General features: G+C 30.5%; 1 protein-coding gene across 3 annotated transcripts; it reads left to right on the top strand.

Annotated features, from left to right (window-relative positions):
- The first annotated feature begins 8,198 nt into the window (after nucleotides 1-8,198).
- LOC105141811 (vesicle-associated protein 4-2-like) lies at nucleotides 8,199-11,321 on the top strand. Of its 3 annotated transcripts, none has more exons than XM_011049176.1 (8): nucleotides 8,199-8,537; nucleotides 9,199-9,269; nucleotides 9,360-9,441; nucleotides 9,566-9,684; nucleotides 10,283-10,360; nucleotides 10,478-10,597; nucleotides 10,694-10,799; nucleotides 11,169-11,321. In XM_011049176.1, the coding sequence occupies exons 1-7, from the start codon at nucleotides 8,264-8,266 to the stop codon at nucleotides 10,748-10,750; spliced, it is 801 nt and encodes a 266-aa protein (XP_011047478.1). In that variant the 5' UTR covers nucleotides 8,199-8,263; the 3' UTR covers nucleotides 10,751-10,799; nucleotides 11,169-11,321. The 3 variants fall into 3 exon arrangements, with proteins under 3 accessions (XP_011047478.1, XP_011047477.1, XP_011047476.1); XM_011049175.1 differs by lacking the exon at nucleotides 11,169-11,321 and adding an exon at nucleotides 10,938-11,052 and having other exon boundaries at nucleotides 10,694-10,796; XM_011049174.1 differs by lacking the exon at nucleotides 11,169-11,321 and having other exon boundaries at nucleotides 10,694-11,052.
- Nucleotides 11,322-11,857: the final 536 nt, after the last annotated feature.

Below are 11,857 nucleotides of genomic sequence, written 5' to 3'. Positions count from 1 at the left end.
CCAAGACAATTTTAATGTCGCCATGAAAGATTGGATAACAACATCAAAAAAGGTCGCACGTGCCATGATAATAACGACTTAGAAAGAAAATCAAATGAAAAATCATGAAGTATGAAATAACAAATAAATAGACTCAAGATATGCTGAGTTATTTTTAAAACTTATAAAAAATTTTATAGAAAGAAAATAAGAAAACAAGCTTAATAAAAGTAAACATCTGTGAATATCCTAAATCTAAGTTAATTTGTCAAACTTGCAACTTGTAAAATTTTAAATTCAAACTCAATATAAAAACTTAATTTCCAACCAATTTAATAGTGAAAGATAAACTAAAAAATAATCAATTTAGAAAATTTGTCAAAGTAGAAAAAATAACAATAAAAAAATGAGGATAAAATCTAATAAGAAAAAACAACATGAGGATGAAATGGTAAAAAAAATCAATTTTACAAGTCATTTCAAATAAAAAAAATAGCAATTTGAAGAATAAGACCACATCTAACATATAAAAAAATTGAAAGAGGATGCAATTGAAAAATAAATTTTAATTATATAAATTATTTTAAATAAAATAAATAGTAATAAAAAAACACGAACTAAATATGATGGAAAAATAAATTGAAGAGTTGATTTGAAAACTCAAAGAATCAGTATGAAATCAAGAAGGAAAGAGAGAGAAAAAAAATTATCGACATCAAATCAAAGGTTCATTGCTTATATGCATTGTCCATTAATAAAAAGGTTATAAAGATAATTTGACTGCTCCCTTAGAAGTCATCGTTTGACCATCAAACACTACAACATGCATAACACAACATAACATAGGAACGACCTATGCATCAATATGTGTAATGCATGCATCAATAATTTTTTTTTTAAATATTTATATATTTTAAAAGATCAAATTTATCATAATTTAATTTGATTATAACAAAAAAAATGATAAAAAATACATAAAGCTCCTTGACATTAGTTAAAGAATTTTTGCTTGTAAGGGTTTATTATTCATTTTATTGTGTATAAAAAAGTAAAAAAGACATATAAGTCCTTCGAAGCCAACTTAATAAAAAAATTTCTTTAAGGGCTCTTTAATTATTTTATTGAGTATATATATATATATATATATATATATAAAACTAATTTATCTTTTACAATTTGATAAAAATTTCTTAATTAGATCTCTTTATTAAATGTAATCCGATGAATTCAGACCATTAAAATTTATGCTTAAAACGACATCAAAATTTATGCTTAAAACAACTTCTTCTTAAAACAAATAAGAACTTGGTTATAATTTAAAAAAAAAAATTCTATAGCAAGACTTAATTTGATAATATCCAATAGACAAAGCACTCAAATGTTTTCATTCCCTCCTCTCTCTTTTTTTTCTTTTTTTTTATTCTTACAATATAGTCATAGATATAAAACTTGGCCTGATAAGTTAAATTAGGACCTCAACTACTCAAGGTCTTGATGGGGTTTTAAATGATCTAAACCCATATTTGTAATTAACATGATAAAATCCTAGTAACCTGTCAGATCAATTCAAAATTTAATGATTTGGCTAAACACGGGTGAGACCCTAGTTCTTAACTTTTCTATGTTAAATACATAGCCTATATCTTCATAAAATAATTTTTAACTTTTCTATGTTAAATAATTATATTTATAGTTTACATCCCACAAAATTATTTGTTAATATTTCTACGTGAGATAACTAGCTATATATAAAACTTATATCTAAATAAAATGTTTATTAAATTTTTTCATGTGTGATAGTTATATATATATAATAAAAAAAAACATGAAATCTTTCTTAACTTTTCCATACAATAATTATAATGCATGGAAAAGTTAAGAAATATTTTCATGTTTATGTAGTCTTTATGTACAGATAATTATATCTTAACGTTTTTTACAAGATATCTACATATATAGGCTACATAAACATGAAAATATTTCTTAATTTTTCCACATGGTATGACTATATATAATTTGTATTTATGTAAAATAATTTTTAATTTTTTCATGTCAATTATTAAGACTACAAAGATTTTTTTAAATTTTTTTTTCTAATTAGCCTAAATTAAACTAGATTAATCCATATAATTTATTTTAATATTTATCAAGTTAATTTAAATTAACTCAAATTATCTTAACATGTAATCTCGTTTTTTAGCCGCGTACATCCCGAGTAAGGTTTAATACCTATATACACAGCATCGACCTTTATATTTTATATTGAGAATGCCTTCGTGTACTTTTTCTGGTTTTGAGGAGGCACCTGGAAAAAAGTTAAAATTCTAATTTCTATCCTCCTAGCCTCTCTCTTGAACATGGATTTGCCTCCTATAGTTGGGCTCAATTTGGATTTTTATAACGCAAAACCAGGTGGCCATTAGTGGTGAGGCTGTTTTTAATTTTTTTTTATTTAAAAATAAAGCAAAACCAGGTGGCCAGATGAGGTTGTTTTTAAATTTTTTTTATTTAAAAATTTATTAAAATAATATCTTTATATATTTTTTAATTTATTTTTAATATTAACATATTAATTTTAAAAATTTACAAAACTAAACATCTTCCTAGTACAAGTCACATTCATGCTTTGTCATGATCGAACATGCTAAAAAGTATTAAAAACTCCTCCTTTTTTTTTTGGGTCACTGTCTGCTTAGTACGCCATCAAGTGAGTGGTCCTTAAAATAATACCATTGGCTTTCTCAAGCCAAAACCACCAGCTGCAGCCTGTACCTAGTTTCTGGTTTCCTCCAAGCTTACGGCCCCTTGGACTTTATATAAGCAAATCCCAGTATACCATTTGAACCATCAAACACAAATTCTCAATTACTTCTCATCTTTTTCAACTAAAAATTTCTCAATATTTTTTTTGTTCTACTAGTACAAACAAAGAAAGAAAGTAGAAAAATGAGTTCGGCAAGCAGAGCTTGGGCTGTAGCCGCTAGTATGGCGGGGGGGGGGGGGGTGTGGAGGCCTTGAAAGATCAAGGGTTCTGTAGATGGAACTACACGATAAGATCACTACACCAACATGCCAAGAACCAAGTGAAGTCAATCTCTCAGACCAAGAAGCTCTCTTCTCCAGCTTCTACTGTGATTTCTCGTAAAGTAAGAGAAAATCAGAAAGCAAAGCAATCAGAGGAGTCACTGAGAAGAGTCATGTACTTAAGTTGTTGGGGTCCTTACTAGTTGATTACTGAACTACTAGCAAAGGAACTATATTCATGGATTGGTGACCACAAACAGGCACCCAAAGAGCTCCAAGGGACACTTGTCTGAACAAAAATCACAAGGCCAACTGCTTCTGGAGCTGCAACCCATCAACAATTATGATTATCTCGATCAGCTTAATTTATCATCAGTAGCAATTGTATTTCAATCGATTATTGTTGAATAAATTGGTAATGATGGGGGAAAATGTTTTTAACGCTGCCAGTTCATATATAAATTGTAAATTTTGATCCTATAATGGAAGAGCTTTGAAAGGTTTACAGTGACGGAGGAAATCATGATATCATACAGTGGAAATAATGGAAGAGCTTGCATTTATTTACAGTGATGGAGGAAATCATGATATCATACAGTGGAATATATATATGATAGCATTTATTTAATAAGGCTCTTTTTTGATAAATTCTATTAAAATTTATTTTTGATATGGTGATAATGTGATTTTTTTGAAAAATAAATTACATAGAGAACTTGATAGGTTTTCGCCCACATTTAACTTTGCATCTTGACCATCGACGTCATTTTGCGTTTTCAAGCCATCCAAACTCCTAATTTTTTTCCAACGCAATTCTCACATCAACAGACTACACATAACTTTATTTGCTTTCAATATTCACCATTAGAGTTGCAGTTCAATAAAATTATTAAATTTAAACGTTGGGGGTTAGACAGTAAAAAAAAAATATACAAAATCTTAAATAAAAATTATAAAAAAATATTAATTTAAAATAAAAAAATTAAACTTGAAACTTATTCAAACCAATTTTTTTCAATCAAGATATTCAAATTTTCACTATTTGATCAAAAATATTCTATAACATATACATATATATTAAACTGAAAAATAATTTAATATTAACTTTTAACACTTATTAAACTGAAAAATAATTTAATATTAACTTTTAACACTTACCAAATTCCATAGAATGAATTCAAAATCAATATCAATAAAGTTTGAAGTAATTTAGATAAAAACAAAAATAAGGGGCTAAATTGCTATTTTTTAACCCATAAGAACATGTGTTTTAAAAGTATTTAAAAAAAAATAAAAAAAATTTTCTCACTTCAAATTAATTTTTTTTATTTTTTCATATGGTTTTAAGATTTTGATATCAAAAAATATTCTTTTAAATAAAAATTATTCTTTTAATATATTTTCAAATAAAAAATACTTGAAAATATTATTAAAATTATATTTTTAAAAATAAAAATAAATTCTGCCCCCATTTGTTTTTTTGAGAGTCGAGACCTTGGTCCTGGTGACACATGCAATGAATGCACGGTAATCGACTATTCAAAGAAAATAATTGAATTTTTACAAAGGAAACCGTGTGTTGCTCATCAGCAACAACTCACACTCTAGCCTTTTCACGATTTAAAAAAAAAAAGTGTGCTTGAGATACCATTTTCTCCAACTTGTAGTTTTTGACATTAATGAAAATCTTATCCTAACACGACCCCACTAATAAAAAACACAAGAAAACATCTCTTTGGCTTCCACTTTGCCTAAACCAGCAGCTAACATCCTGATCTTGTAGGCTATAGTTTTCACGCAAAGCTTCTGGCCCCTTGTGTACTATCTATATAAGCAAACCCCTGCTTACCATTTTCACCATCAAGCACAAAAGCTCGATAGATTATACCTCGTCTTCCTGAACTAAAAGAGTCTCCATCCTTCTGTTCTAGTACAGAGAAGAAAACAGAAAAAAAATGAGTTCAACAAGCAAAGCTTGGATGGTAGCCTTTGGTATTGCAGCTGTGGAGGCAATGAAAGATCAAGGGTTTTGCAGATGGAACTACACAATAAGATCATTACACCATCATGCCAAGAACAAAGTCAGGTCAATGTCTAAGGCCAAGAAGCTGTCTTCTCCGACTTCTAACGTGGTTTCAAGTAAAGTAAGAGAAAATCAGAAGGCAAAGCAATCAGAGGAGTCACTAAGGACAGTCATGTACTTAAGTTGTTGGGGTCCCTACTGAGGTTGTTGTTGGTTATAGAAGACAAAGATCAAACTGTTTGTAGAGTTCCCATCAAAGATTTTGATCAGCCAAGATCAGATTCTACTCCAGGACCGTCTATTGTATACTTGTCATTTTTTGTTTATTAAATTATATAAAATTTTAATTTGATTATAAACTGCTATTCATGTAGATATAAAATAATTATATAAATTTTATTTTTCAAAACCTATATAAACTTGAAATTGAAAATAAATTTTTGACGAAGCCTTTTATATGATAAATTATAACTTATAGTATTTTATTAACATTTAGTAATATTATAAATATCAATAATATCCTTTTGTGCTGAAAGTCATGAGCTATTTTAAATAGGATATCTGAAATTAAAATAAGAAATAAATTAGCTGCGCCCTGAATTCAGAAAGTAAAGTAATTTATATAGCACATGGGAAAGGTATTGTTAAATTTTCTTAAAGAGGATCCACTTAGGTGTAAAAACATTAAAATCAAAGAAAATGAAATGAAGTTTTTTTTCCTTTGAATTTAAAATTAAATTGTTATCGTACAAATTAAACTTCACAAAAATATAAAATTATTGTACATCGAATAGAATATTTGTTTTTTTACAATTATTTATGCTTCATAAATTTAGAATATAAATCTCATTCAAGCATCACAACATGAATCACGGGAGGATGCTTTGTCTAATCTCCTAAAAATGCTCCTGAATAATTAAAAAAAAAAAGAATTAATTTGCGAGGAACTTTTTCTAGTTTTAATTACGACTGACCTAGTGGATGAATTCGGGATCTGGCTAACCTAATCTATCATGGAACACTAGATGTAACACAAACAAATTACTCTCAATTTCACTAACAGCGGGCATGGAATTTCAGCCGTATTGAGTCTTGTATGATTCTTTACTGGTGCATTCTGTCGATGTCTAATATAGCCATGGAAAGGAAACTACTATCGCTTTCTCCCTCAATTCTAGGCAGAAGAGAAACAGAAAGTGCCGCTGGTAAGAATAAACCAAAGGCTTAGATTTGGCCGTAGCCATAAGCTAATTTGTAGCTGCTTTCGATTTGTTTCTACATAAATAGCCCATCTATGATTTGCTACTCCTTCCATAATCTACACAGAACAAAATTTCACATTATTGTAGTAGTTTCTTATAGTACAATGAGGTGGAAGAGCAAGGTTTGGACTGCTGTAGGCAGTGTAGCAGCCGTGGAGGAGTTGAGAGATAAAAATGTGTAGGCTAAATCCTGCCATGAAATCCTTGCACCATCAACATGTCATTAACAACACGGGATCCTCCTCGAAGCCTACTCAAGTGGGAAGTGCAGCAGCAGCAGGATCACCACCTCCACAAGCAACTACAGCTTCAAAAATATATAGAAGTAAAGAGAAAAGGCTTAATCAATCTGAAGAATCCCTAAGAACAGCATCTTTAGTGTTCTTAGGGATCGCCTCTCACCTACAAGTGATGACGCTAATCCTTATCTTAAATTTCCTTTTCCACTCGCCATTGCTTCCTTGCTGATTGTTATCCTATCTCATCTTTAACCATGATGATTAGTCCAATGGCAAGATCCAAGGAATCCATCCTTCATGGACCATGTCAAAAGATTTGGAAAAGTAAAGTCACTTTCTACAAAGGTTGTGTGACTAGAACCCAGCAGGCCATCTAGTGCCATATGCGTCTGGTTGGGTTAAATCATTGCCCGCAAAATATTTTGAATGAATCACCGAAATGAAATCATGGAAGAGAGATGCTTTTCTTGCAAGAGGGCCACATGGGAGCATCAGTGTGTATGTTCCCGTGTTGTTATTTTAACGTTTCCACAGGATCATGTTTCCAACATCATAGCAAATCATGATGTTTTAGATGCTTTCTTCGGGTCTAAAGTCTATTATCCATTCTTTTTAAGATAAAACATATATATAAATAAAAAAGTGAGTATTTGATTGTTTTTTAAAATATTTTTTTATAAAAATAATATTTTTTTAAATTAATTTTTGATACTTGCATATAAAAATAATAATTTAAAACTTATAAAAAATATTTGTTTTAAAAAAAAAACAATTTAACTATAATGCAAGGTATATTTCTTAAAGCAATAAAATTAAAGAGAGTCTCCATTTAAAAGCAAAAGTAAATTTTTTAATTTTTCATGGGAACAATAAAATTTTCTTTGGTGTGCATCCTTTTATATAATTTCACTCAATGTGTTTTTGGAGTTTGATTCTAAAAGAATTTTTGTAAAGATTCCCCAAGTCTAATATAAATTTCCTAAACAATATACTGTAAAATAGGATATATGGATTGGGTAGATTCTTAAAACCAAAATAATGGAAGCATGTGAACAAAAAAATAACCATATTATGGATGTGTTTGTTATTTTGATTTTTTAAATAATTATTACCAAACACAAAAAATCTATGCAATTCCTCCTCAAATAGACAAATAAATCAACCATAACCCCTTTCCCGGAGTTAAGCTGGGTTGATTAGGATAATTAAAATAATATTATTTTAATTTTTTAATTTATAATAATATTATTTTAATTTAACAAAAATTAATTAAATTTTTATTATTAACCCAATTAAATCAAATTAATTTTTAATTTAATTTTATTTTTACCCTCAATTTATGATAGGGTGGTCATGTATTTGTTTGATATTACAGTATAAAATGTTTTTGAAGAGTATTTTTTATTTAAAAATATATTTGAAATATTTTTTATTTTAAATATTAATATATTAAAATTATTTTAAAAAAATATTAATTTAATATATATTTTTTAAAATCGGATACACCGAAACAAAATTCCAAACATAAGCTAAACACACTCCAAGTGGACCTGCAAGATCAAGTTTAATGATCGTGACAACTAAAAATCCATTATTATAATTATAATTATTATTATTTTTTATAAAAATAGAAAATATAACTAAAGTACAAAACCCCTCCAAAAAAAAAAAAACAAAACTATTCAAATTTTCCATCTTTTAAGCAGAGTGTGAAATGAAAGTTTAGTCTTCGCAAAATGCCTTTCTGGCAAACGAGCACGGGCACTGGCAATGGCAATGCCACTTCTTCAACTAATACTACCACTTCTTCTTCTTCAACATCTTCAAGTTCCATGAGCAGTAATAACAGCAATGGCAACAATGGTTGTCAGCAGAACCAAAGTAACCAGCTTGGAGAGACAAGATCGAGTCTTTATTATTCGACTAATGCAGTATCGTTTGTTACTAAGTCTTTGTTGCCTACTAGAAGAAGACTCAGGCTTGATCCTCCTAACAAGCTATTCTTCCCTTGTAAGTATTGAGGTTTTGGGTTCTTTTTGTTGTCTATATTCTTTTGGTTTTTGTTCTGTATGCACAACTTGGACTCTTTTTTACTTTTTTTTCTTTGCTGTTTTCTTTAGTTTGTGTGATCTGGGTTTCTTTGTTTTTATTTCAAGCAAAGATATTCTAACTTGTCGATGTTATAGATTACACAGCTTAGATTGTCGTCTGCATGTTTTATCTGATATGAACTGTGATTAATAGATTCATTTGTTGTTTGTGATGATCTGGGGAGGGGGGGTTAATTTATTGAAGGGAAATGAACTTTTTGAGGATGATAATGTCGAGTCCTTATGAAAACAGATTGATTATTCTTTAGTTTTCAAAATCAAACAAGTTTAAGAAACCTGATTGGGTTTGCTCATTGTATATCAAAAAGCAAATCATCGAACTTTTCTCGATTAATGTACTTGGAGCTGAGAAATCTTTTATTATTATTATTATTATTATTATTATTATTATTGGTTTTCACATTTGAAGCTATCATTATACAGATGGACTAGTTTTTCTTGATTAATCTTGCTATTTCTGGGGTTACTTTATGTGTGTGTTTCCATTACTGTAAATTTTGCAATGAACTGGATTTGTGTTTGCTTGGTTCTTAGTTTGTTTCAATCTTATTGCATTGAAGATGAACCAGGAAAACAGGTTAGGAGTGCCATTGGCATAAAAAACACTAGCAAGTCTCATGTAGCTTTCAAGGTACGAATAATCTGTCTTTTTTTTTTTATCAATGATTTTTATGTTTATCATTTTTTTTGGGAATTATTGGTGATATGATGGCTGTTGTAGTTCCAAACAACTGCACCAAAGAGCTGTTACATGCGTCCTCCCGGGGCTATACTTGCACCTGGTGAAAGTCTTATTGCAACTGGTAATCAATATCTCCTCCACCACCTATCTTGTTCATTGTGCCCAATAAAATGATCAGGGACTGTGTGCGCTGTATACATTTTGATTTTAGGGAATTATCATTCTGAATCATTACTTGCCAACAGTATTCAAGTTTGTGGAGCCTCCAGAGAACAATGAGAGACTACTGGATCAGAAAAGCAGGGTAAAGTTCAAGATCATGAGCTTGAAAGTGAAAGGAGAAATGGAATATGTTCCTGAGATGGTATATTGTCTGCACCTATCATCTGTTTTTTATTATTGATTCTACATTAAGCTCCTGTCAACATGTTTTGATGAACATCTTCCTTTGTTTTGTTGATAAAACTATTGGTTTTCAACATGGTCATAAGCATCATTACTAAGGGTGATAGATTAGTTGTAAGAATTACTTAAAAGAGAACTCTGGCAAAAAAAACAGCATTGTAAGTAGAAAATAAGAAGTGGATGCATCAGTCGTTCAATATGAACTTTCGATAGGCTAGCCTTCTTTGTTCCGACTTCCAACTCTGATTTGTGAATCTTCAACGGTAGTTTAAATGCTTGTCAATAAATGAATTTCAGGATTTCTCGACTGCATTTTCATTTTGCTTCTGTTTTCCTTCATCTGAATCATCTATCAGAATTGTGAGCTCTCTATGATTGGCATACGCTTGTTTCATGAAACATGTAGGACTGAAGATCTAATTTTCTTATTTCAATGTGTAAGCTTATTTTTGGTCTGTATGCCAGGAAGAATGCTTCTGATGTTGTGTTCTATTACAAAACAAGGGAATTGATCTACACAACTGCTGAACAAGCTATGTTTATGCATTTTTATGCAGTTTGATGAGCAGAAGGATCAAGTAGCAGTTGAGCAAATTTTACGAGTTGTTTTTCTTGATCCAGAATGCCCTAGCCCTGTAAGTAAAACAAATACATCTCTTATATGTTCTCTGCCTGTATTTAAAAGGAAAATATAAACACCAAAAACAGGCCTTCTGAATCTTCGAGGAAATTCTGTTTTGTTTCCTTCAAAGGCACTGGAAAAGCTTAAAAGACAACTGGCTGAGGCTGAAGCTGAGCTCGAAGCACGCAAGAAGCCTCCAGAAGATGCAGGCCCCCGAGTTGTTGGCGAAGGACTCGTTATAGATGAGTGGGTGAGGTCTTGAACATTTCGTTTGCCATTTATTTATTCTTTACAACATTGTGGCCTATAAATTTTCCTGACTTTGCTTCTCTGATATGCATTTCAGAAAGAGCGGAGGGAAAGATACCTGGCACGCCAGCAGGTTGAAGTTGATTCTGTGTGAAGATCCTGTTTCCTTGCAAGCACTTGTTTTATCTTGAGTTGAGGTTTCCTTCATGCAATGTTGAATGCTTTGCCTCTCGGTCCGTTGGTGGAGGTTGATGTGTGATAAGTCCGGTCCTTTTAGGGGTGCAGACATAAGATTTGGAAAGCAGGACTTATGAGCAAAGCCTGTTAAAAAAAAGGTAAAATCAAGGCATTTTGTTATGTCATATTAAGCTTTAAGGCACATAATTATGTACTTGTGCCCTATTTATTGTAGATATGGGATTTTGATTAACGATGAATTAGTTAAATTTGTGTTGTCAAACCATGGTTTTATTTCTGTATTTTTGCTCGCAAGAACAATATTTTTAGCCCTTACGATGCCTTTCATGCTCTAAAATGATAAAAATTTACTATAAATTTATTCCAAAAACATATTTATTTTAAGCTTCTGTATCCATCTCTCAACCAAAACACGATTATATCTTGTCAGTATCCGTCACTTACCCTACTTGTTTACTTTTTGTTTCTTGGGATATTGGAGCTTTATAATCATTTTTATAATCATTAGTACACGTGTAAATTATTTATAATGCTGTCACGTAAAGCATCATAACATTGCATTATTTATAAACATTGCATTATTATTTGGATGGTTCATGGAAGTGACAATGGATACATGCTAGCTCAACTTTGCTGCTGCTGTTGTTTTGCACATGAAAGCAACCTTTGAGCAGCTGTCCTTTATTGGTATTATTTATTGGATTGACAGCCTGATAGAGGCAAATTTGGCAGCTTAGTTGGAGATTTTGCCTGAGGAAGGGAGATATATACCTTTTTCTTTTGCTGATAAGGTAATGAACTAGTGGAATTTGGATTGAGATCTGGATTTGGTTCTTACTTTGTGTTTTGTCCACTGCAATTAAATTATCCTGCTAATGACAGTGATCAAGAACCTGGAATGTGTTGTGCTTAATTTGGACACTTCCTGGAAAAAAGAAGTCACTTTTATCGTGCTAATCCTCCTCATGCCTTGCATCTTTGTGTTTTTGATTGCCTTTAATAACATCCAAGATGCCTTCATCTAGCACGAACTAATAAATTAAAGAAGAAATTACATGAAACA

This window comes from Populus euphratica, unplaced genomic scaffold (genome assembly GCF_000495115.2).
Source record: "Populus euphratica unplaced genomic scaffold, PopEup_1.0 scaffold132.1, whole genome shotgun sequence".
In the NCBI taxonomy this organism is placed as follows: domain Eukaryota; kingdom Viridiplantae; phylum Streptophyta; class Magnoliopsida; order Malpighiales; family Salicaceae; genus Populus; species Populus euphratica.
The sequence above is the reverse complement of the archived record's forward strand: the minus strand, read 5'-3'. Positions and strand labels throughout refer to the sequence as shown.